At 38.6% G+C, this 23,099-nt stretch overlaps 1 protein-coding gene across 5 annotated transcripts in view; it reads left to right on the top strand.

Moving 5' to 3' along the window:
- Positions 1 to 18,594, top strand: part of LOC131041320 (uncharacterized) — a 39,703-nt gene extending 21,109 nt beyond the window's left edge. For all 5 annotated transcript variants that reach the window (XM_057974361.2, XM_057974364.2, XM_057974360.2 and 2 more), the window contains exon 3: positions 17,772 to 18,594. In XM_057974361.2, the coding sequence (XP_057830344.2) occupies positions 17,772 to 18,130 (359 nt within the window). In that variant the 3' untranslated portion in view covers positions 18,131 to 18,594. The remainder of the gene's footprint in view (positions 1 to 17,771) is intronic.
- Positions 18,595 to 23,099: the final 4,505 nt, after the last annotated feature.

The following is a 23,099-nucleotide window of genomic DNA, read 5'->3' on the forward strand; positions in this document are numbered from 1 at the left end:
GGTAATACACAAAGGGACTTATGCTTGGATTGTTCACAATCTTAGGACTTGGACAAATTTAACGATTGATGCTCTTCTCTTTTTTTTGTATTTTTGGAATTAGACTTTCAAAAGAAAGGGAAAAAGGATAAGGGTTTAGAAAGTCTATTGTACTCCTAAGATTTCAAGAGACGGTATTGACTAGGTGAACTCAATAACCACACTTTGCTTTGCCTCGCTTAGGACAACTACACAAAGCGGATGCAATCTTCGAGGGATGTGCTTATGATCGAAAATTAAGCATACACAAAGGAAAGCTCAGACTAACTTTACACAATGAACAAAAATCATTTGTTCATCAAAAGTATGAGCGGAGATTCACCACAAATCAATACTTATCAAATCTTGCATTCAATCTAACATACATTAAATAAATTCTAATCTATTGTGTTGCAGAAATTGAAAAGCTTGCTAATCATTCAGATAATAGAGATTACAAAGCCTAAAAAGCACACAAGCAATATATTATCCAAAATGACCTCTCGCAACAATATTTCAAAAACCCGACACTCTCTGAGTGAGAGGAGGAAACCTTATATAGTCGCTCAAAAGTTTTGAATGGGTGAGATCGAATAGTGATCAAGGGCCCAGATTGAAAGATCAAAACCCTAATTAGGGTTTCCAAAAACTCTATTAGTTTGAACAAGAGAAAACAAGACAAGTGGCACAACTGCTAATTTCAGTAAAGTGGGCGTCTAGTTTCCTTTTTTGGAAGCTACAAATTCAATGTATCTAGACGCGAGCGGTCGAACTTCCTCCATGGTGACATGTGGCAAGCTACCAATTTGGTAATCAACCATGTCCACGTCATTGGTACATGTGGTGAGAGTGTTCTCCCAGTCAGCTGCTTGTGCTAGCAAGTTCTCATCAATGAGCAAGAATCTTGAATTCCTAGTGAGATCATCCTTGACAATTGGCCCTGAAACTTTGAAGAAGTTACCTTGAATCTTGATCCTCAGTTTCTCTGCACGTAAATGTTTCTCTTGCACTTTATCTTGCTGCAATATCTCGGCTTCTACGAGGAAGACCTTGTCCTAAATACCTCTGATAGTCTTTTTGTTGGTGTTGGAAATAAGCCACACCCGGACCGACGATGGACTGGTCCAAGAGGGGCCAATAGCTCAGTGGTAGAGCACTCCAGCAGCGTATGGAAGGTCCTAGGTTCGAGTCCTAGTTGGTCCATGTCTCAACATGGTATCAGAGCTAGGTCCAGGCTAGGAGCCCCAAGCACACGAGAGGTGTGGCTTAAGGGGGGGTGTTGGTGTTGGAAATACGCCACACCCGGACCGACGATGGACTGGTCCAAGAGGGGCCAGTAGCTCAGTGGTAGAGCACTCCAGCAGCGTATGGAAGGTCCTAGGTTCGATTCCTAGCTGGTCCATGTCTCAACACTTTTCTATCTCCAAACACTTAGCCTTTAATTTCTTTAGAGATTTCACTTTAGTTGTCAAAGCAAAGTACCAAGTGTTGAAGTCATATATGTCACCAGGTTGAATAACTTTTCCATCTACTAGATCTTGCTAGAAAAGCCCTCTGATGGTTTTCAAGCATGGGATTATTCTGTTCTGTATATCTTCAATAGCCTCCCAAGCTTCAGCTATGTCTTGTATTCCGCTCAATAAGGAAGAGGCGGAGTCATATGGCGATACTAGGTTCTCAACAAGTATGTCAGCATGCTCCGAGGCATCAAAAGTCCATCCTTTGACTTATTTGAAAGTTGTCCTCATATCCTCATAGTCTTTCATTGATTTCTGTGGAAGGGGCATGGGTGGAGCAATTGGTACCTTCTCCCGATCAATAGGGTTTGTTAAGTGTTGTACATATTTCTTCCATTTCTCATTCTAAGCTTCTAACTTCTTTCTTTTCTCGACTTCTTTGTTTAACCTCCCCTTCATGGTATTATAGGAATCATCAAATTCGTGGGCCTCTTGGATCTTAGTGGTTTTACCCAAACTTATGGTAGTGACCTCATATTCCTCGGGAGTGATATCGTCCTGAGTTTTACTTGCTTTCGGTACTACTACCTGAACTGACCTGAATCCTGCACTGTTTCTTTGAATCAAAGTAAACTTCTTGGCTGGCTTGGGTGGTCTCATTTCACTTGGTTTATTCATTTCGGCCAAGAATGCTGTTGTGTTATCTTTCTGTTGAACTTTCTCAGGAACCTTAGCTTTGATCCTCTCCTTCAACCAATCAGGGATGGTTGACTATTCCATACCACTTTCATCAAAATATCTTCAATTCCATTAGGCACAAAGTTTATGCTATTTAGGAATTCTGTCTCAAGTTCAAGGTTCTCAACTTCTACAACCTTAGTGAAAATGGGCTCCTGAATTGGTTCCTGAACTGGTTTCTCAATTATGGGAGAAGGAACCTTCATCTCATTGCCTGCCATTTCACTCTCTAACTCTTGCTCATTAATCAAAATTCTAACTGGAGTAGTGGATGAAGCACTTATAGTTGAATGACCTTCATTTGACTTTGTTGTCTACTCATATCTACCTCTCCAGTGATCTTTCCCTTTGCCCTTATTGAGCTCTCAGTGGGCTCCTTCCTCTTCCTCGATCCAGCACTTTTTGGATTCCTTGGACTGTTCGATGTCACGTAGTGATTAGAAGACATGGATTCATCAATCCCCATGAGATCATATGTGAGAGTGATATTCCTTGCTTTGAGCTCTTTTGTTCTCTGAGCTGTCCACCATTTGGAGTATTCGATCATAGGCCTCATTAGATCTCCCAGGTTAGATCTTTCAGAATCTGTGCAATCGACTAGAGCAAGAGGTTCGTTCTTCAAATTAGCAAAATGTGGTTGTTCATATTCATTTTCTTCTTCAAGTTGCTCTACCACTCGGAAGACTTCAGATGCCCTGATCAAGTTCAATGGGATTCTAGACCAGAATCTCTTCCTTATCTCAAAGTTATTAGCAGCATTAGCCCAATAGTCCTCGAGGTCCAGCCTGTGCTCAAACTTCTCTCCATTAACTTGTCCCATCCGATGAAAAGGATCAAAATGACTCCTTGCTTGATATTGAAAGAATGGGTACCATTGAATCTCCTTATCGACATGTGTGGCAACTTGGGTTGATGGACAGGTCTCCAACCCTTTTCTGATACTGAGAGGAAAAGACGCTCCTATCTATTGCTTTCCTCTTTGCACAATCATAAAGTTTTCCAACCATCTTACCACCTCAAGTAGTACCATTCTGTTTGTAGGAAACATGGGCAATTTGTACGGGGGTCCAAAGAACCTTTGGATCCTCAAGTAGGTGAACTTGGGATATTGGATATACCAATGTCCAAACCTGCTGATTAAATCTTTTGACTCTTGAGAGAGTCACTGATGAAGGCCTCCTTGAAGAGATCTCGTGATATGCATAAGGAATGCATCATTGACCCTTTTCAAATGAAATTTCTCCTCCAGGTGCAACTGTGGGTAGCAGTCATAAACAACAAACTGGTTTTCTTTGTTTCCTACTGCTCCTCTGCACACTAGGTCTCTGTATCTATATGTTCTATCCAAGGAGTAGGTCAAGTAGGAACTCATGTAAAATGTTCTATTCTTCTCAAGGTTCCTAAGTTGATCATCCAAATTATCACTGATGATCCTAGCCCAGTTGATCATCTTCACGCTAACTGTAATTTCATGGATAAAGTAGTACATCCACAGCTCGAAAGGAGCACCTTGCTGGCTGCCATAACTTTGTTTAGCAAGACAATGAGGTCTCCATAGTCTTCTTTGAAATAAGGCTCGAGAAGGGTCTTAGGTGTCTTTGAAATACTTTTTCTAGGCTTCTCCAACCATGAATGGTTGATGTTAGCCTCATACTCCTCTGTATTATCCTTGTATAGTTGGGTTGCTTCATCCTTGGTCATATAGACCGTGTTGTGGTATTCAGGGATGCGGAAAGCCTCTTTGATTGCTACTTCACCGATATTCGCCAACACTTTGCCATCAAGAGCAACTATTTCTCTATTCTTTGGGTTATAATGTTTGAAGCATTCTGCAATCAATTCAGTACATTGAACTGCTGGAAGGAAACCAACAACTTGCACTAGCCCATTTCGCATCATTTTCCGTGCAATTGGAGTGGGTAACTGTGTATCCGTGCCGTGCATCCTCTTCTTGAACTCCCGAAGATTGATGTGCCCAAGGTTAGTATCTCCAACCTGCTTCCATTTGGAGTTCATTTTTGATTCCGGAGGGGAATCCTTGTCAACCTGGAACTTCATTTGGACTTTGCGCGATGGTCCAACTTCCGAGGTCATCCAAATCTGCAAAGATTGAACAAAATTAAGTTAGAATCTACGTTTTAAGTGTGAATTTGGAGTTTTAGCAGTTAAGTGTATTCTGATTTTTACTCTTTTTTTCGAACACTTAGCATTAAAGGGGGGTTTCAACACTTAGGTATTCTTGAAAATCTCAGAAAAACCTTTGAATATGACCAAACTTGGGAACTTGCATGTCTGATTTTAGTAAAAAATCAGGACTGAGAGTAAAAACTAAGTCCAAGAAATTCAATTAAGTGTGCACTAATACTGGTTCAAGGGGCAGAAAATAAGAAAGAATAGAAGGAGAATGCATTAGATTAGTTCTCTCTTTCGAAAAGTCTTGAAAAATCAGGTTAGAAAACCTGACAACCTGCACATGAAACCAAATTTCACTTTTAAGAGAATAAGAAAGATGGGAGAAATGCTGTCTTGATGAAAAATCAGAGGTTGATCTTAAAACATTTGTGAAATTGCTCTTCAAAACAGTCAAAATCCTTCTTCAAACTGTGTCTAAACCTTTGGAATCTTGCTGGAAACCTTCAAACCTGCACAAAACTTCCTCAAAACTTTCTCCACTTGCTCTCTAAAGTTCGAATTTCTTATGAAAGAAGGAGAGAATGAATCGGTATTTGTAATAAAAACTTCATGAAGTTCGAATTCCTTAATTAGAAACACAAAAATCTTTTTTTGATTTGTTTCCATTTACTCCTTAGTCTTTCAAGTTGCACAAGAAATTTTCTATTTTGAGTTTCAGTTGAGTTGGAATCTCCTTAGCAAGTTCGAATGGTGAGTTTCAGTCCAAAAGAAAGTTTCTAATTTGGATTTTCAGTCTATGAATCGAACTTAATCTTCAATCTTCCATTTTGAAAAACTTTCTAAAATTGCCTCTAGTTCAAACTTGGACAAGATATCTTGCTGACAGCTTATGAGAATATTCCTTAGTTCCCGATTTAGCAAGTTTCTTGTGAAGGCGGACTTGCTCAAGCTGATTCCTCGCAATCTAGGCGGACTTCATTGATTTAGTTTCCAATTGCAAGTAATGTAGGGTAGACTTCACTTGAGTTGTGCACAATTCTTCATGTTTTAGGTGGACTTTATTGAAGTTGTGCACCTTAGACTTGTTGTGTTGGGCGGACTTCATCAACTTGTTGCATTTCATCTTGTAGGGGAAGGGCGGACTTGAAGAGACTTAAGAACCTTTGCCTGTTATCATTCCTTACTTCAAGCCGGACTTCCTTAGCATGCTTCCCATTGTGTTGACTAGTCCTAGGCGGACTTCCTTAAGCTCATGCACTTGGATTTGTGGGAGGGAGAACTTCATCATATCCTTGCACCACTTACCATCTCCTTAGGGCGGACTTGGTTGATTCTTTGCACTTCTCATCATGCTACATGGTGGACTTGCTCAAACTTATGCACCATGCTCACACATCTCTAGGCAGACTTCATAACATTTATGCACCTAATACATGGAAGAGTTCATCAAAGTTGTGCACCATTATCCTAATCAAGGGTGGAATTTACTTGAGTTATGCACCTTTGTATGGGCGGACTTCATCAAACCCTTGACCTCATAAACTTCTTTGCTGGGCGGACTTGGAGAGGGATGTTCTCCATGAGAACCAAATTCAAAATCTCCATAACTTATACATTTCAACTTGGATCTTCTTGAAATTTGAAATTCATACACCATTTATTCTCCGAATTCCTTTGGATCCCTAAAATCTAGGAACTTAGCTTTTTCAGACAAAACTTGAATTTTGAGTGGAATTCTCAATCATTTTCAATGTAACTCGAAGCCAACAGTGCAAACCCTAGATCCCCTTTCCAAAAATAGAAAAAGCAAGCATCCCTAGAAAATAAGAAATTTTTTCTAAAAATATCCATTTCAAGGATCATGCCTAAAGTGCCAAAAACGAAACTTCCTAAAAAGTAGGAAAAAGTAAAAAGCAAAACTTTCCAAAAATAGAAAGTTGTCTAGACTCACTCAAATCAATTGCAATCTTCGTCCTTCAGGCTTTCTAGGCACACCGACAGTGTCTAGACTTTGCTTTGACCATGGTTTGCACAAACTGACTAATGACTTTCAAAACTCAGACCATTCAAAATTGACAACATTGGTGCTGAGAGGTCACAAGGCTCTAACAAAAACTCTAGAAAGAAAGAAACAAGGAGGGTCCCCATTCTCAATGGGGTGATGTGTGAAAAGGTCACAAAAGGTAGCAATGAAGGTGGGTCAGGATAGGATAGGGGTAGGAGGTAGGGTGGTAAAGGAGTGTGGGTAGTGGATCGGTAGGCTAAGGGGGTAAAGGGATGTTAGATATAGGTTAGAGAATGTAGGGAATGGAAAGTATGAGAGGTAGTAAGAAAGGTAGGAAGTGGTGTGATGGAAGGTAGGAAGGTGAGAGATAAAGGAAAGAAAGGGTGTAGGGATGGGGAAGGATGAAAGATGGAGAGGTAGTGAAAGGAGATGGGAGTGAATGGTACAGTGGTGAGGTAGGAAGTAAGGATGGAAAGAAAGAAGGTGAAGGAGAATGGGAGGAGGTGAGGGAAGTGGAAATGGAAGGAGTGAAATGAGAGGGGAGATAGAAGTAGGAGGTGAAGGGTAAGAAAGGAAGGGAAGATGGAAGGGTTGTGGAGTGAGATGGAAATGGGGTGATTGGGTTTGAGCATCCACTGGCAGTGTTGGGAGAGGCAGATCAGAGGCTTAAGAAGGCAAAGGAAGTGCTGTCAATGCCTTGGTTGTTGATCCAGAAAATCAAATGAGTTTTTCATGCCTTAGCCAAATTTACATTTCATCCCTGATTTTGCATGCTAATGATGATGATAATTGTGAATCATTCACTTCCTAAGGCATGGCAACTGACTGACCTCACCTAATCTAGAGAGAGAGACTTGACTTGATTAGTTCTTGACCAACTACACCTCTTATAAATGAAAGGCTAATAGCTAACAAGTCTACAACTATCCTAGAAAATGAAAAAAGTGGGGGTCCCCATTTGCAATGGGGTGATGTGTGAAAACGTCACAACATTTTCACTCGTGGAAAAATGATTACTCAAGGGATGGAATTGGTCATAGTTGGACCTTCATGCCGCTTATGAAATAATGATTACCCCAAGGGATGTAATTGGTCATAGTTGGGCGGACCTATCATGTGTTTGGAGTACTAGGGTAAACCTATGGATGCATTCTAGTCAAAGAGAAGGAATCTAGCAATTAATATATTTATGTGTATGCTTTGTGTTTGCATATATTCATGTGTATGCTCCGTGTTTGGTTCATACCTGATATGTTCAAGATATGAGAATAACTAGAGTTAACCAAAAGAGATATGAATTGCATCTGAGGTCAAAGATGTGTGTCATGTCTCTAATCCTCACACAGATATCCAACTTGCAAGATGGCCTTGATCCTTTCCTTTGGTAGATGAGAGAAAATTTGTCTTGTCTTAAGTTAAAACTTGCCAATTCTAACTATTGGTTATAACTCACATTTGAGTCAAAAGCGAAAATGCACATATCTTAATTTGAATCTACAACTTATGATAATATCAGAGTTGTGTAGTAGAAGCTAATTTATATCACTAGGAGGATCTAAGGGTTAGTTTGGGGATCCACCTATTGAAAGATTAACATTGCTTGAGGACAAGCAATCTCGGGAAGGGCGCCCCTCACCCCCCACCCCGTCCCGATATCTCCTTAATTCTAAAACACATTAGAAAATTGTCTTATTTATAAGACATCACAATTTCTAGACACTTAGCTTAGAAACAAAATATGCATCTAGGGTAATAGCCACCTAAAATTGAAGAAGATTAAATACGAAATTGAATAGGCCGACTGAGTGGTGACCTATTGCTAGGGCCGACTCAAAAGGACCATAAATTGAGGGCCGACTTAAGTTTAAATCCACAAATTAATTAAATAGATAATTATTTTAATTGGGCCAACTTAGTGAAAAGGGTGCACCCCTCTAACGAAGAAACATGACCCCCAACCGTGAAAGGTATATAAAGGGGAATTGGTTGAGAGAAGCTAGGCATAAAGGGAATATATAAAAGGAGCAGGAAATCAAAGGAGATCCATAGTATTCTTAATATAAATCAGATCTAGATCCAAACCATATTAATCCACAGTTATTGAGAGTCTAGTTTATGTGGGTAAAGTATAAGTTGATCCAAGAAAGGGAAATTTCAAATTATGGATACTGATGAATTGCAGATATATTAATTTCTGAATTTATTGTAGACCTCACAATAATCCAAGTAGCATCTACAAATATTCCTAAACTCCCTTTGAAGATTGTATGGCACCTCTATTTATTATTTGAGCCTGTGAATTTGAAAGGCAAAGCAATCTAGTTTGAAACCTCTATTTCTTTATTTCCGCGCAAATCGTGACTTTGAATGAATCACGCCATATTGGTTAGGGAAGATCTTTCACTCTAAAAACCAATCTTTTTGTCTTAGAGTTGCTGAACAAACTTGCTTAACCTCCACAACTAGGGTTCCAATAAAATATCAAAATGCCAAGAATGAATCAAATGAATATCTTCATCCTATTTTTATAACCCTTTGTGTAACTTTCCAAAATTTATATTTTAAAATCACTTTTTAAATAATAATCCTTATTGCTTTATAAAAGTGACTTTATTTTGTTATTTACTTTTCCTGCACTTTAGTCACTTAAATTCACCTTATAAATAATTAATATAAAGTTTCTTTTAATTTACCTTTTGACAACTTAAATATTAATTATTTAATAATTTAATGACTTTTTTGTTCCTTCGCCCAAGGTTGCAGAAAATAAAAAAGTAGTGCGAAGCTGAATTCTGAATGCGCCAACATACTTTGTTCACTGAAGATCAACTTAATAAATTTGATAGTTTCCAAAAACAAAATATTTGTCCTAGAAGTTTGGAATGCACCCAAAATGTTGAAACTGCACTCAGAAAGAATCAATAGACTCATCTTGATCCCTTAAACACAACGCTATTATCTAAACTCCATTTTGAAAATAATGATGCTCTTCAAGAAAATTGGAGCTTCCAAAGATGTTGGAAAGGCCACAGAAAGGGGAAATTGTTGAACACTCGGTAGGACTAAGAGGGGGGGGGTGAATCAGTTTGGAACTTCAAAACAGATTATTAATAAACAACATTAACTAACTTAGCAATAACACATTAATCACCAACACATGAGCATCAACCATCAACACATGAACACCAAATTTACGTGGAAAACCAAAACAGGGGAAAACTACAGTGAGAATCTAACTCACAATATATATAATAATGATTACAACATTCTAGGCTTACTGCCAAGGAGCAACAACCCCTGAAAGACTTGCAAGGCTAAAACATACTGCCTTAGGGCAAGACACAAAGACTTGTACAATTGAGGTTCATTGCTTCAGAACAAGATACACACTACTGCCGAAGGACTCATTGTCAGTCAGCAATGAAGGAAATAGCTGAATTGTAATTGAGAAGGAATCTCCTAAACATGAAATTGTAAACTGGATCAAGTGACCAACATCATGGCAAACGTCTTTGATAATCTTCACTGTCACAACACACTGTCTTATAGAATATATCACCTTCAAAGCTCTTCTCAAACTAGCTTTCACAATTACGAACTCAAATCTGCTTACATATCATTTGCATACACGTCTCATCAATTCACACACAAACCACATCCTGTTACATCACAACTCATCCATCCACACATCTTAAATATGAGATACAACATTGAAAATGTAATTGAGGGCCGCCCAAAACTGAATAAGCAATATTACACAGAATAAGCTACCTGGACATAAAATACTCAAATCGGTCCACTCCAGGAGAAAGAGGGAACCAAAGCATATTATAATACATCCTTCGACAATTGATCCAACACTTCACACATGTTAACACATTCTTCAAAGTCGTTACCAAGCGTAATGTGTTGATATAACAACTAGTCGGCCACATAACCTCTCTCGATGCAAAATACTCCATGCAGATCTCCATATGCTATGGTGAGACCCATAACATCTCAATACAACTTCTAACACATATGTGGACCAAAAGGATATGATCCACTAAACCACAACACAATCAACAACATATCTGGAGGGCACAAAAAGTTTTTTCAGTCCATCCTGAACACCAAACGTTCTATCTACAACATAAAACATTTTCACAACTCTCTCCCTCTTTTACAACAATGACAAAGGGCATTGCAAAACATATTGACCAACTCACATCACCCTAAGGGCAGCAACAACATCAATCCAAGAGACAAGGATAAGTGCCGAGTCTCCCCTTGGAAAGATGCAAGAGTTGTGAGATTGGGATAATGTTGTTGTGAGATTGGAGAGAGAGAGTTGTGAGATTGTTCAAGTGTTGTCATCAATGACAAAGGGGGAGATTGTTTGAAGCAGGAGCTTGTATGGTTGTCATTGATGTCAAACTTGGTTATCTGAATGGATGCTGGTTTGGAAATGCTCTTGGTTGTTTCAGTTGTGTTTTGTGCTATAGATAGTACATTTGGTGTTCAGGATGGCCTAGAAAGTCTTTGGTGCCCATCGGATATGTTGCTAATTGTGTTGGGGTTTAGTGGATCATATCCTTTTGGTTCGGATATGAGTTGGAAGTTGTATTGAGATGTTATGGATCTCCACATAATCGTTATTATATATATTGAGAGTTAGATTCTCACCATTGTTTTTCCCTGTTTGGTTTTCCACGTAAATTTGGTGTTCATGTGTTGATGGTTGATGATCATGTGTTGGTGATTAATGTGTTATTGTTAAGTTAGTTAATGCGGTTTATTAATAATCTGTTTTGAAGTTCTGGATTGATTCACCCTCTCCTCAATCCTACTGGGTGCAAAATACTCAATGCAGATCTCCACATGCTATGGTGAGATCAATAACAACATCTCAATGCAACTTCCAACACATATCCGGACCAAAAGGATATGATCCACTAAACCGCAACACCATTAGCAACATATTCGGAGGGCACCAAAAGCTTTTCGGACCATCTTGAACACCAAACGTACTGTCCGCAACATAAAACACAACTGCAACAACCAAGAGCATATCCGGAGCAACATCCATCAGGATAACCGGGATTGACATCAATGACAACCATACAAGCTCATGCTTCCAACATACATGACATGGGTAAGAGCATCTATGACATTGTAAGAGATGTGTAAGAGCATTGATGTTGGGAGTTATAAGTAACTTGTAAGAGGATTGTTGACTTGCTATTTTGGACTGTATGTAAGGAGGTGTAAAATCATCTTGTAAGAGCAATTAGTGTTTAGAATTGGAGTGTTTGGTTTGATCAAATTAACTACTTGTTAGTTGGAGTCAAGGTATCCCAAGATAGGTGTTGAATTTGAATATTGGACATGGATGCCCAAATTGTGGCTGTGGTTTGGTAGCTAACCTAGTTTGTTGTTTGTCCTTGGTGTGTACATCATGTGCCTAGGATGAAGTTTGACATGGTTTTTGAATCTTGTGTGACAAATGCATGCTGCTAGAACTGCTCTAGAAACGTGAAGATCACATTTAGCTCAAGGTGCCTCTATTGTATTACAATCTTTTTGTTGATGATATAATCAAAGCTGTAATGTGTTTTGCTAAGTTCTTTTGAAATGTTTCTCCTACTATATATCTTGTGTAATGTTTATTGCCTTGTTGTTACTCTATTGAAATTTTTCTTATTTTGTATAGTAAATTGCAATAGTTTCCTTATTAGATTACTATGTTTCCCCTTTCATAGTGATTATCTTTTTGAGAAGGATATTGAATCCATGATTTGAGTTATTTGCTCGAGGACTATGAGAACTTAAGTGGAGATGGGTCATGCAAATACATCCTATATGGAACTTTGGGGTTCAATCCACACTTGTGAGATTTTTATGCACTTCTAACACAGAATAAAATACCAAAAGTAGTCTATCCTGTCTTGATCAAAATCTTCCTGGATGCTAAATTGAATGATCAACCAAGACGACTCCAAGGTTTCTATAGTCAGGTCTTGACGTGTAGATAGCTCAATTGGTTGATGTGATTGCTGGTAATTGGTGCAGACACCGGTTAGGAGAGACCTCAAAGAGATCAATCCGGACCGGTCAGCAAGAGTAAATACAACGGAAACACAAGGATATGATGGAGGCAATGCAGAACAAAATGAATTATATCATGAAAATTGATTACAATCAACCGGTAACATCCGGGTTACAAAAACCGGCTCACTGGCCTGCTACAAACATGCTCAATTACAGAACAGGTCATGACCGGGACCTCAAATCTTAAGATCTAGCTTCTATGTTCTATATTTTCTCCGATCTACATTCTAATGCTCAATTACAATGATTTATATGATCCAAGGGGATCCGGAAGCCAAAAAGGGATCAAATGCCGAAGAACAAGACCTAACGTGTAAAACAATAAGGTCGGCCTTCGCCAAAGAAATTCCTCCAGAAAATCCAAAGGATGAAGTGTGGATCAAAGGGAAGGTCGGCCACACGCCAAGGAACATCGAAATCAACGTTCAGGGCTCCGCAAGCTACGAAAGGGATCTGGTAGATCACTAATGCAAATAGGTCCAAGCAACCGGTACCACGATAGCGATAACTTGCCAGAAAATGATCCAAATGCTTAGTGGTTTGGGAATAAGGTAGATGATCAAGTTCTCAAGCAAAATCCAACTCCTCAAGATCCGGTGAGCCAATGTCGGAAAATGTAGAATGAAATGCAGAAACCGCAAAACAGAAAGCAAAACAGAAAGGAAATATTTTTGGTTGATGCAAGATTGCCAAGAACCAAGGATGCTCCTGCATCAGTAATCCAAGGGGACTTATGTTGAATACTTGAATGTTGAACGTTTGGATGTTGCAAGAACTTAAATTCTAACTATTTTCTTGGAAAATAAAAGAGCAAAAGAGATAGGGTTCAAAAAATATAATCTAATCCTAAGAATGCAAGAGCAATGGACAACCTTTGGTGAAACTCCACTAAGCCTTGCTTTGACATGCAAAACAAGAACTCCACAAAACTTAGTGCGATATTCTAAGGAGAGCAAAATGATGTTCAAATCACTATCAACAACAAGGATACCATCAAGGCAATGCATATCAAAGTTTGAATAACAATTGAACTTAAGCTCATTTAAGGATTCCGGTTGACCACACAGGGCAAACTTACAATTAGCAAATTGCTAGTGGTATGGATATGTGATTTTCAGCATTGATCATGCACAAAGTTCTTTCATTCATCTAATTATCATTATCTAACATGAAGATCCAACAAGAAACCATGCAATTGTAGAAGAAACAACACATTTCATCATAACTTCAATGAAAAGGAAGTCTATTTACAACTTTGGCAACAATTATTGCCTTCTCTTCCTATTCTACTCTAGCTGTTATCTACTATTACTGAACTATTAACTTGCTTACCGATCTATTAACTATTAACTTGCTATTAACCTTTATTAATGAGAAGATTTGAGCCTTTATAGATAGCTCTTTACAATGAGTGGCTCAGATTGATTCACAATTAATGGTCGAGATTACAAGATGAAAGCCCTAATTAGGGTTTGTTACAACAAACTCTTTTTTGCCAATGAGGAAATTACATTTAGGTTCAATATTGAATGTGAACCAATAGAAAATGATGTTAGGTATCTCAAATTTTGTGCCTCCATGGATGAGTCCGATACATTGCATCTGGACATGCTAACGTGGAGCCTCATGATTGGGTGAGTAGTGACTCGGATGCCACCTCAACTTGCTTGTACTTGATAGATTTGATACATCATCATGAAGGAGTGTTGATGCCTTGGGCAATACCTCTTGATACTCAACATCTCAAAGCTTGGTCAAATTGCCTTGTCTTCTAACTTTGATTAACTCTTCTGAAACTATCTTCTTGTCTTGATCACTTCACCTTGGAGCTTCCGTCTAGCTATATTGGCAATGATATTCAAGATTGTGAAATTTTCTCTTTTATCACATGCATTTCTATGCTCTTGTGAATATTGTGCTTCGTTCTTCATCTCTTTAAACTCCTCTATGTTGATCCTTCGTGATGTTGACCTTCATTCCGTGAGGATGATCTTATCCTTAATGCTGATGATCTCCACTCTTGCCTATAATGCCTTTCCTTTGATGTTTCTTTGAATAACGAAGTCTTCCTTCCATGTTTTTGATGATGACTTTCGTGACATATGCATGCTGGATTTGCCTCCATCCCTCATGCTGATTACCTGCAACAACAAGCATGCTAACATCAAACACTGCCAAAGAACAAGACCTAACGTGTAAAATTACCAGTTGATTACCTGCAGCAACAAGCATGCTAACATCAAACACTTATGGTTTATGCATTTGCCAAGTTTTCTAACCTTATATATCCTTCTAACGATGTTCTAATTTCTGTCCTTGTGTCTGATTTGTCATGACCAATCTAAGGCTTTGCTTTCTCAGGTCTGCTTTTATTAAAATGGTCAAAATTTAATTTGTCTCAGACCTGCACCAAATCTTTCCACCAGGTTGACTACTAAAATTTGCTCTAAGTTTGACGATCTCAACCTTGTGCTAATGTTATATCACTGTTAGTGACTGATGCAAAATAAATTCGCTGCCTTGTTGAAGATGAATTCGCTTTGCCTTGAAAATTTAAAAATCAGACCTCATCTTTACTTGTTTTGGCAGACCTCTTCCTTAGGATGGGTGCCAATGATTCCCTCATCCTTATCGTGGATTTGAGTGAGCAAAGGAAGGATTTCGGGGATCCAAGAGGGCAAAGGAAGAATTTCGGGGATTGGAGAGGTCAAAAGAAGAATTTTGGGGTTTACAAGGAGCAAAGGAAATGAGCCCCAGCTTCCACGGTGGCATTGTTAACTTTTCTCTTTTATTTTTTTATTTCCATTGTAAAGTTTGTGGGGCCCAGCATGTATTTCAATGATCCTATTTTTAAAATGCAATATCTCCTTTTATTTGTGGGCCCCTCTATCCTTGTTGGTAATATAACTCGTGTTCTTTGCTTTATTTGGATGTTAAGTATCACGAAACTGATCGGGCATTTTGGGGAAGCATAGAAGTGAAGAAAGGTGCTGATGTGGGGGAGGTGGTAAGGAAATGTGCCACGTGAGGAAGGCGAAGTGAAGTGAGTTACGATACGTTGGGGAGTAAAGTGGAGCGGAAGGTATAAGGGTTAGGTAGGGTGGCAGGTAAAGGGAAAGGGTAGGCAGGCAGGCAGGAAGGAAGGAAAGGGAGATGGAAGTGGTAGCGGGGGTGAAGGTAAAGGTAGGAAGGGGGAGTGGGAAGGTAGGATGGTAGGGAAGGGTAAAGGGTAAGGGTAGGAAGATAGAAATGTAGAGGGTTGAAAGGTATGCTGAGGGAAGTAAAGGGGTAAGGGGTGTGAGATGTGGGTTAGATGAAGGTAGGTGTAGGTGTAGGTATATGTGTAGAAGGGTAGGTGATGAAAGAAGATGGAGGGATAAGGGATGTAGGAAGGTAGGGAAGTAGAGGAAGTGGACGTAGATGGAAATGGAAGGGAGATAGGGGAGGATGAAAGGTAGGAAGTGGTGAAGCAAAGATGGAAGGGTAGAAAAGGTGGAGGGTAAAGGATATGGGGTGAAATGGAAGGAAGTGAGGGGAAGTGGAAATGGTAGGAGATGGAAGGGAAGAAAAGAAGGAAGGTAGGTGAAGGTGAAATGAGGACAAGGAAACGGTAGGAGATGCGAGTGAGTGAGGGAAAATGGAAATGAGAGGGGAGATGGAGGATAGGAGAATGTGGTGAAGGCATAGAGGGGTGGAAGGAAGGAAGTGAAAGGTAGAGAAGATGGAAGGGCTGTGGGATGGAGGAGTGAGATAGAAAGATGGAAGGGAATGGAAATGAGGGGAGGTGGAAATGGTGATGGCAATTGTGAGGAATGGAAATGGGAGTGATCGGGTTTGAGCACCCACTGGCAGTGCTGGGAGAAGTGGAAGGGATTATGTCTTGGCTGGGTAAAGGAAGTGCCGTCAATGCCTCAGTTGTTGATCTAGGCAATCAAAAGAAATTTTCATGTCTTAGCCAAATTTAGCATTTCATCCCTAGTTCTGTGAGTAAAAGATGTAAATCATTCATTTCAAAAGCCTTGAAAACTGACTGACCTCACTTGATCATGAGAGAGAGACTTGACTTGATCAGCTCTTGACCAACTATACTTCTTCGACGCAAAGGCTAATAGCAAAAGACTCTACCAATTATCCTAGAAAGCAGGAAAAAGTGGGGGTCCCCATTTGCAATGGGGCGAATGTGTGAATACATCACAACACTTCTACATTCCCTCTCTTTTAAAATAATTACTTAGAAGTTATAAATGAGATTAGATGAAGAGAACTGTTTGCTTTTTCTTTTCTCCTTTTATTGGAATCTTATGGATTCACCTGTTAGAAAAAATATGGCCAAGAGGGCCGCTGCTAGGGTCTTGGACAAGTATATGTGAATGATCTACATGGGCAAACTGCTACAATTAGTGGTTTAGAATGTAGCCACAAGGTCAAGGGATGGTCTTTTTTAATGAAATATGCTTAGAGCCTTTGGTGATTAATTGATAATCTCTGTACAGAATTTGCTTATTCGCAGCAATGGATGATCTCTCATTAGGCACAGTCAACTTTGTTGTATGAGAGCAGTATGAAGACCTTTCTTTGCTTAGTAAGTATTTTTTTGGGATGCTTTGGGGCTAGTTATTCATATTATTAGTCTGCTGTGTTACTCGTGTCAGATTTTCAGTGTATGGATGACATTCTGGACTTGACATTGTCTGTGGTTAGATGCCAAAGTGTCCAAGCACTAATTGCTATGGAAAACAAAGAGTTTGATTTTTGTCTCTCTTATTTTAGATTGATAAATTTTCCTTTAAGTATGCATGCTTGGCATTAAAATGGCTTAAATTATTTGGTAGATTATCAAATCAGAAACACTGCAGTAAGAAGAATTGTTTGTATTTCAGCTAACCCAGTACCAAAATTGGTCTTATATAAGCAGATGAATCAAATGGAACGTACTTACTTGATGTATTATCTTATGCAACTTCTTATTCTATAATGTAAGACAATGTGCATTCTTTTGGAAAGAAGTTTTAAAATATGATCTTTAATATTGTTTTTTGATTAGTGCTGCAGTATGCATTCTATCCATGTTTCTTATGAGAGTATATTTTTGAAGGCTGAGCTTATTTTTGATCTCTACAATGGATACTAATTTCAATATTGAAAAAAAAATTGGGCTTCAAATTAACATGTGAGTCTGCTATTAGTTATTTTTAAACATAAAGTGAGATTCTGGTTTATGATGTGTTCCAGTGAAAATAACCTGTTTTCAAACACTTATAAGTTGGAGATTGAGAAAGCCTAGGCATTGTGCATTGAGTTCTGATAGTTTTTCATTATTTGTTTTTCAGCTGTTTCAGCAACTGGCTATGGAGTGATTGACTTTGCAAAATACAATGCAGTTCCTGCAATTACACATGTTGCAGGGCTGGGTCGGGACTATGCAATTCCACATATTTCCGAATTTGGAAGGAAGACTTCTGCAGAATTCTCAAAGCTTAGATTCGAGTATTTATTACACTGGAATAAGCATGCCAAAAATGCAGAGAATATAATTAACGATCAGTTGAGTGGCTTAAGAAAACATGTTCTGGAGAATGCACCAAAATCTCTAGGATATTTTAGTTTTGGCAAACCTCAAACTTCTAGGTTTCCTCAAATTCTAGATAAATCGAGTTCATCAGGGAGCAAGGCTATGAAAAATGAGTAAGGATTATTTGTATAACCTTTCTCTCAGTGTATAAAATTACTTTACTTTTTCTGTGTAGGTTTGAATGGCTTTATCAGCTTGCGACACATATCTTTCATTAGATATGTTCCTTTCCTCATTCTCTAAATGCTTCTCCTTGACCAAATGTTCTAACTTGAATTCATAACCAAATAGCCTTTTAGGACCCCTTCATCCTAACTTTTTACTTTGTATTAGGTGTTAAAAAAAGCTTGGCTACGTATGCTTTGTAAGTCGTCCCTTTAGCTAATATAATTATCCCATGTGCAAAGTGATGATTCTCTTGAATAGAGTTAGTTAAAATAGAGGGCTTAGGCAAGAGGAAAGCTTATTTATTAAATGTTTTGTATTGAGCATTGCTCAAAGGAGGTTGCCCCCTTAAGAGGTCCTTGATATCTTGTAATGTGATTATGTGATTTCAATACATTATTGAGCTCTTTATTTCATTGTGCTGCATATCCTCTATATTTTTTTTTGTTATTGGACTAATTTTCTATAGGAAAGATCCTAACATCTAATATTAGAGTTGTTTCCAATAATGTGTTTTGTAGCATTGTTAAAGGTTTAGGGCTTTTTGCAATTGCCCACTGCATGCTTTCACCTTATGCTCTTGGATCTTGGTTATTAGAAGGTAGCTCCTAAAGTAGCAACACTAATCATCTTGCCCAAAATCTACTTGATTTTTTTTCATGGCTTATAGGTTTTTTATGGGTTTAGGCTAGAAACCATATGCCATGGATTTTCAAATATTCTCAGAATGACTATTGTTTTGGCCAAGTAGATTCTCCACAAAAGGGTCTAGTGAAGTGAGGGGTGCTAAAACTCTAATACCTAGGCCTTAGACAAAATGTTTAAATGACTTGAGCTTTTGTGTACCCTTGGGTGTATGGGAAGACCTATAGATTTTGTGAAACCTAGACCTAGGTAGCCTTCAATCATTTGATGGTGTAATGGTAAGTAGTTAGTATCACGAAGTAACTTGCATTGTACCTCGGAGATGGGATAGTGGGCTGCGTTATGGTTCAATCCTCTGTGGGTAGAGCTATGGAATATTGGGTCTACACTATTTATGAACAAAAAAGCATATTATATACTAGACATACCTTCTAGGATTCCTTATTCTAATAACCTTGTTTCTAATAAGCATGTCCTTTTTGGAGTTGGAGGACACCAATAGATTGTACAATAGGATTGGTAGATCTAAATTTGGCTAGGCAAAGTACATTTCTCTAATGGTTAGTGGATTATTGCTTGCAAACGACTAGAGTTGAAGTAGTAGTATAAGGGTTGAACTCCCATATAGATTGCCAATTGGAAACTTCTAGGGTCAATTCTCTCAAAATCGGAAGATTTTGATAATTTTGTTTGGAAAATTTGTTCATAGAGTATTATTAGTGAAAAAAAAACAAATATAAAAAATTTGGGCTATTTTTAACCCTATTTGGGTAATTATCCCATGCGATCCTCTCTTTAAGTTGATTGTTCTAATACATAACTTTAATGACCACTTTGGTGTATTGAGCAATCCTTTTTGTCATCTAAAGACCTACTGTTGTTATTGAAGTTGTCATTGATGTCAACATGTGTGCAGGGCTAAGTTGATGAAGTTGCAGAAAGACATACAAGACACCTATTGGATGAAGATGCAGTTGGCATGCGAAGTTGATTGATGTCAACAGTTAAGAAGCTGCAATGGTTACAATGATGCAGGATGATGAGGTCTCAGAGGAAGATTAGATTGGCTCATATGGTGTTGAATCAAGATGGTAGAGTTGTGCAGGTTGTATGATTATACATGGAGGTTGCATGAAGTTAGATATTACACTTGCAGGTGATTAAAGAACCAAGGCCAAAGAGCTATGATAGCATGGAGCAAACAAGTTTGACTAAGAGCATAAGTGTTGTTGCAGCATCATATAACACACCGTGTTATACTCACAAGGAGATACAAAAATGAGTGCATGAAATGTGCCTTTGGGACATAAAAATGGACAAAGAAGTCATCAACAATTGAATTGTTAAGGTATTGTGCAATTTGGTATGACACAAAAAAAGCCAGTTGCAGTTGTGTATAACACGCAAGTTATCACATTCTATGAAATTGCAGAAGGCAACCAAAGATGTCAATAACACACAAGTTATGCAATAGGAGTTATCTATAACACAACAATTATGTGACTAGAGAGGTCAATAACACAATGGATGTGTGATTGCAGTTGTCAATAACACAATGGGTTAGTCCTATTGGTCTTGTGATAGAAGATATAAATGATACAAAGGTTATTGACTGAATTGCAGAAGAATCGCATAACATGATGGTTATGCAGGTTTTCGCACTGTGTTATTGACTCTCACTATCTTGTCAAGGTGTTACCCCGCAACATGCTTGTCGAGCCTTGGTCGGTCGTGTGAGATAAGAGTTTCAAAGAGGATAAAGACTTCACACTATCCTGCATCGTGTATGATAGAATGAAAAAGGCCATGCAGGATAACACTTAAGCAAAGTGAACAATGTTATACACTATCCCACAACATAATGTGTGAATGACTAATGGTAATGCAGGATAACAAAACAAATAGTGTTACAAGTTATCCTGTATCGTGAAAGCCAAGTGTTGGAGGTCACACAGGGTACCTTAGTTATGTGGAACGAGGCAGTCCTTGTTATCTCGCACCGCTAGTTGACTAAAGCAAAATGGTCTTGAGGGGTAAATGAGCACAAAGAAAACAATGGAGTCTCTTATCCTGCATGGGTTAAGAGATCACACGAAGTGTTGTGCGGGCTAACAAATATGAAGGGAGGCTTCTTGAGGACATACATAAGCTTATCCTGCACGGGTAAAATGGACATGAAATTGACATTGCGGGATAAGGAAAGACTGAGATTGTGAGCAATCCACTATCCCGCGATGACATAATTTTAGGTCGGTATGACCAGTTGAGATAATTTTGATGCCATGGATGCCTACCGATTGACTTGATGGTCCACAAAGACGTTGACCAAGTGACTTGGATGACGATTAAGAAGACTTTTGATGACATGTTGGCAACTTGATAGACAAATAGGCCCATGTGGCAGGTTGACCGATGTTGATTGTGCACATTAGACGTCCAATACAAAGAGTTTGATGACACATTTGTATGCTGATAGGTAAGATAGTCCACATGGGCATTGACCGAGCTTGACCCAACAACGTGGCATGTACAAAGCGAATCAAAGGACACTTGTCGAGAAGATGAACGGTTATTTTTGTCTACAAGATTGATGGTTGTGACCAACTTTGCAGCCATGTTTGCAAGCCGATAGACTCAGTGGGTCTCGTGGCGGTTAACTAGACTTGACTAAGTAACTCAGACGTCGAATGTGATGACATGTGTTTTTCTGGTGGTCAGAGAGGAATTTGGATACGTAGAAGTTGGCAATGATGGGGATTTTATTAATGGGGAATCAGTTACAAATGGTTGCAGGGGTCAAGGTGATCAACATATGAGACATATTTATTGCAGGTAGTTGATCCAAGATACAAAATCCAATCAATAGGAAAATATGATCTCTTAGAAACTCGAGAAGACATTCTTTAATCAAGAGAAGAGATAAACGGTCTAGATTAAAAGAAATTGAAGAACACCTTTTGGCGCGTCAAATAAATGGTCTGGGAACTTGAACAAGTTGTTCTGGACCGCCAGCTGGTTGGTAGATACAAAAGGTGGTATATTTCCTATGGCAAGCCAATAAGATCATAGTGTATATTGACATATGAACGATTTTAAGGTTGCTTAGAAAATCGTGTGAATCATGTTGTTGATAATGATGCAAATAGATTTTGTTTGATTGTGATGAGTTATGATCTGACAAACCTCGTGGAGGTGATTGAAAAATGTATAAAAGAGGGTATGTCAACCAACTGAAAATATTGATGGAGAGTTGATTGCTACTGAGTGTAGAAAATAGAGACATGAGGGTCACAGAGAAGTAGCCCACACAGGTGTCAATAACACGATGCAGATGAAACTACATGTAAAATGTTCAAGTGTGTAGAGGAGTCAAGAAGCAACTGAAAGCTAGAGTAGAGAGTGGACTATGAAGAGCATGAAGTAGAGAGTAGAGAGCAACAAAAACAAGAGACCTAAAAGTGTAGAGCTGAAGCAGATAACACAGTGGGTTATATATACTGAGAGGCAAAGAAAGAGTAGTGATCAGAGCATAAATCAGAGAGTTGGTTGCAGAGAGAAGAGGACATAAAGCAAAGAGAAAAGATTGACGATAGAGATCAGAGAGAAGATGACAAAGATCAGAGAGAAGAAAAGAGTCGAATCAATCTCAAGAGCAGAACATTTGTAAGGTGTTACAAAACTCATTTGTAACAAGGTTCTTTTTTTGTTTTTAAATGTGTTCATTGTAAATCTTTGAGTGGGTGCTCAGAGCTAGGGGTTGGTGCCTATAAACTTTAGGGGTTGGTGCTCCTTGGGTTGGTGCCCTAAACATTGTAATCAAATTTACTTGTGAGGTTGGATTGGAGCAATAGACTCTAGCAACATTTCTCATTGAGGTTTTTCCCACATTGGGTTTTCCTTGTATACCTAGTGTTATGAGTTTGCCTTGTGTGTGTGTGTCAAATTGTGTTTAACATCTTTCTTCATAGTTTTATGATTTACTATTATTAAAGCTTAGATTATTTAGAAAGTTATCACTGATTCACCCTCCTCTCAGTGGTCCATTTTGTTCCTTCAATTGGTATCGGATCCCTACGTTCCCGGTTAGATAAACTTCCTCTAGCTTGGGTAGATTCTGGAGTGTGAACACAATGGTTGTATATGTATCATCCTCTACTAGTGTATCAAAGTTTGATGGCACAAACTATGTCATTTGGAGTTCTAGAATGGAAGTCTATTTGTTTGCTTTAGGCTATGATGTTTGGATGCCAATTGTAAATGGTTACTTTGTTCCTAC

Source organism: Cryptomeria japonica, chromosome 11, assembly GCF_030272615.1.
Source record: "Cryptomeria japonica chromosome 11, Sugi_1.0, whole genome shotgun sequence".
NCBI classification, from domain to species: Eukaryota; Viridiplantae; Streptophyta; class Pinopsida; order Cupressales; family Cupressaceae; genus Cryptomeria; species Cryptomeria japonica.